The following is a 3782-nucleotide window of genomic DNA, read 5'->3' as shown; positions in this document are numbered from 1 at the left end:
TATATATATATATATTAATTATATTAATCGATTAATATTATACTTAAAACTTTTTATAATCTTTTTAGAATTTATGGATGCTTTGACGGCGCCGCGAGCATTTAAAAAATCAGAAAGCATGTCGCAAACTAAAATGCGGGGTCTAGGAATTGAAGAGAGTGATAGTAAAAATAACATGGATAACAAAAATAACGTATTATCTCATCAACAAGAGGCAGCGAAACCAAGAGGTATAAAATACAGAATTTCCAACTATGAGTGATGAATCTATACTTATTTTGTTTTTACAGAGGAAATGAAGTTCGATCCAATCACTCTCGAGACTCTGAGACAAGAAAAGGGTTATCAAAAAGTATTACGAAAACAGCAAAAAGAATTGGAGTCTTTGAAGAAGAGACATCACAAGGAGAAAGTCACTGTCCAGAAGCAACATTGCGTAGCAATAGAGAAAATCTTTAAGGGGAAAAAGTTAGTCATTTTTGTACAATTTAAATTTGTTTTAAATTTTCTTCATATATGTGATAACAACTCTTATAAAAGCATTTGCTTAATTAGTAAATTAAATATTTTTCTTTTAATTAAATATATTTCTTTTTCTATACAGAATTATAAAAGATAAGAAATTTTTATGTGTTTCAACAAAAATATTTTATTTAAAAGTTATTTTTATTTATTATTTAAAATTAAATATTTCAGAATTATTGAAAACTTGAAGACTGAAGAAAAAAAATTCTACAATTTTGAAATAGTATAAAAAAAATTTAAGATAATAATAGCAAACTGAATTTGGAGCAAAAAATTAAAATACTATTTTTTTCGAAAATTTTTATAAAAATTTCTAATAAAACGGTTAAAATAAAATTATTTTAGCACATAGAACTGATACAATTTAAAGTTCGTAGAATTGAGAGTTAAATATACACATTACGAAAATAATTGATTAAAATAATAGTAGAATAAATTCTTATAAAATAAAATAAAATAAAATAAGAGAAAAAGACACAAAAGAGACAAAAAAATGAAAATTTTAGCAAAGCGGAACTTTCGAGGGACCCCATTGTTCGCCGTGCAGTTTCTGAACAGACGACCCAATGGTCGCGTCTCGCCGACAGGCAGCGCCGGGAGGAACGCGATCTAATCCGTGGGCATTTAGAAGAGCGACGGACGCAGCTGTGCAAATTGTGCATGACCGCGCAGCTGGCGCAACAGAAACAGCAGACTGCACGTCACGATCGCGAGATGAAAGAAATAACAGCACGACAGGCGAGACGGTCGGTGGAGAGCGCGAGGGAAGTGATGAACGACAAGACTTTGAAGACACGTGGGATCAAGGAAGGCAGACTCAGGGAGATGCAGCAGAACAACACGAAAAAGTTTATGGAGGAGCGCAAAGTCGCTCAGATGATACAGAATAGGGAAAAAGAGAAACTAAAGGTCGTCCACGAAAAACAATTGGAGGAGTTACAAAAGGATATAAATGCGGTAAGACAACAGACTCTCGCTAGGCTAGAAGTTTTTCCAATAGTATAGCTTTGTACATTCATTGCGTTTGCACATTCATTGCGTTTGCACATTAAAAACAATATATCTACATGTTTATTATATATGACTTGTAATCATAAGTAATTTATGCAATCTAATATTGAACTCTTAAACATTTATTTTAACATTCCATTGACAGAATAGATAATTTTGAAAATATTTTAAGTTTTTGTGTATTTATTTTGATAAAATAAGTATCGATGTGATATATACAGCGAATTTGATAAAAAAAAAGATTGTTAGAAAATCTAATTTATTGTATATTTCTGTTTCATAATTAAGCTGAATTCTATTTATTGAATGTTAAAATTAATTTTGTTATTATATTTTTTCCTTATGTTGTTTCCTTATGTTTTAATTATTACACTTTATTTAATATTTTATTTAATATTACTTTTTATTTTTTATATAAATCTATTTTCTTAAAATATTTTTTATTGTATATCTCATATTATTTGTGATATTTTATATTGTATAAAATAAATAAGTTATAGATAATTTATGTAATAAAGTTTTTTTAATCCAAAATAAGTAGGACTATTAGTAACAGATTCGAAGTATCAAAAATATGGATCATCTGAAATTATGAATTTTTTATTTTTTATTTACATACTTCTCTATTTATTTTTATTTTAATTTATGTGTAAAAGCCTTTAGAAAATGTATTGAAAATATATAATATATTAATACAAATATATTAATACAAGATTGTTTGTTAATATAATTATTCTCACACATTAAATTATCTTTTAGTACTAAATTTTTATTTTTGAGAATTAAATCTTCCAATACCATACTAGCCGAAATCATTTGATCATATACAAAGTTTTTTCAAAATTGCAGCTTAGTTTTTAAGAAAACTTCAATTAAAAAACGATTAATTTTTTTTACTATAAATGATTATAATAATTTTTATCGTATTTGTGAAATCTATTATAAAATATAAAGAAACAAAAAAATATAAAGAACAAAAAGCTTTTATATATATAAAAGATACTACAAATTTTTATTCAATGTTTGGAACCTGTTGTTTGAAATAGATCTATGTTCAAATAAAAATAATTAAAATTAAATAATATGAAATGCTTTAATAATATTTTTACATTAATAATTATTTAAAAAAATTTTTTAATACATATATTTTGCCAATATATCTAATTTTATTTAATGTAATCTATTACGAGTCTACTAATGTATAAACTTATATTTCTTTCATAAAATTATAATTTCTTAAATTACAAAAATTAAAGTTTTCTAGTTATGTAAAAAATAAATTAATTGACACAAACATGTAATTTATCTGAACATAAGTTTACTTCATTTAAATTCATTTATTTAAAATATCGAGTCCATTTTCTCCAAAATAATTGGTTTAGTCATACAAACGACTTTTCCAGATCATGGATATGTACAAGAATGAGGATATGGACTACGAACCGGCTAAGATGCTGGCTGAATTCTACGTGTGATGCCAGCCAAGTTTCTCCGCAAATTTTCTCCGTAGTGAGAAATACATTGCGAAGGGGAGGACTATTTTCAAACAATTTACTACTGTCGTTAATTATACTTGAAATTGGGATCAAATTTCATTAGATGTCGTTCTCGTATTTACAAATGTCGCATATTGTGAAAAAGAAAGAAAATAAGCAACCACATTAACGTTTCTAATTCATTCAGCCAAGTATTTTTTTATAAGCAGACATTTTATGTCTCCATAGTCTCCGAGTACCTAGACTAACGAGGGAGTCAATACAACTAAAGTGATCTAGTCAAGTATTAAATATATATTATACTTATAAAACGTATATCATGTCGTGGCTGATGTGAAACGGGTGATGCGATTCGTCGAAGTGAATATTTTTTGATTGTTAACGCTATTGTCGAAGTCTATCAGAATGGAAAACATGTGTGTGGGCATGTGTGAACTATTGTCTGTATTCGTGAATCGATGCCTAATATTGGGAGGAACTTTCTTTGTTACCGTGATGATTCCTAGACCATACATACCTTAAGTTGAGAGACGCTCTCACAGTCGGACCTAGCCGATAATTCTCGTGATTGCTGATAATGACTAGAGTATTATAGAGCGTTTTGAGAATCTCGAGACTGCGCAATTTACAGTCGCGGACTATAATTTACAGATCGAAGAAAGCGCCTCTTACATGGCCCTCACATGAATGGTCGCATAGGATTGTAAATAAACTTCAAACAAGAGCCTAGTATAATGATTACTACGTTGT

At 28.1% G+C, this 3782-nt stretch overlaps 1 protein-coding gene across 8 annotated transcripts in view; it reads left to right on the top strand.

Annotated features, from left to right (window-relative positions):
- LOC108689013 (1-phosphatidylinositol 4,5-bisphosphate phosphodiesterase-like) overlaps positions 1–3197 on the top strand; it is a 23337-nt gene extending 20140 nt beyond the window's left edge. For all 8 annotated transcript variants that reach the window (XM_018195597.1, XM_018195596.1, XM_018195602.1 and 5 more), the window contains 4 exons: positions 69–230; positions 291–468; positions 1032–1482; positions 2940–3197. In XM_018195597.1, the coding sequence (XP_018051086.1) occupies positions 69–230; positions 291–468; positions 1032–1482; positions 2940–3011 (863 nt within the window). In that variant the 3' untranslated portion in view covers positions 3012–3197. The remainder of the gene's footprint in view (positions 1–68; positions 231–290; positions 469–1031; positions 1483–2939) is intronic.
- The last annotated feature ends 585 nt before the right edge of the window (positions 3198–3782 follow it).

Source organism: Atta colombica, unplaced genomic scaffold (genome assembly GCF_001594045.1).
Source record: "Atta colombica isolate Treedump-2 unplaced genomic scaffold, Acol1.0 scaffold252, whole genome shotgun sequence".
In the NCBI taxonomy this organism is placed as follows: Eukaryota; Metazoa; Arthropoda; class Insecta; order Hymenoptera; family Formicidae; genus Atta; species Atta colombica.
Note: the sequence above shows the minus strand (reverse complement) of the source record. Positions and strands in the feature narration are given on the sequence as shown.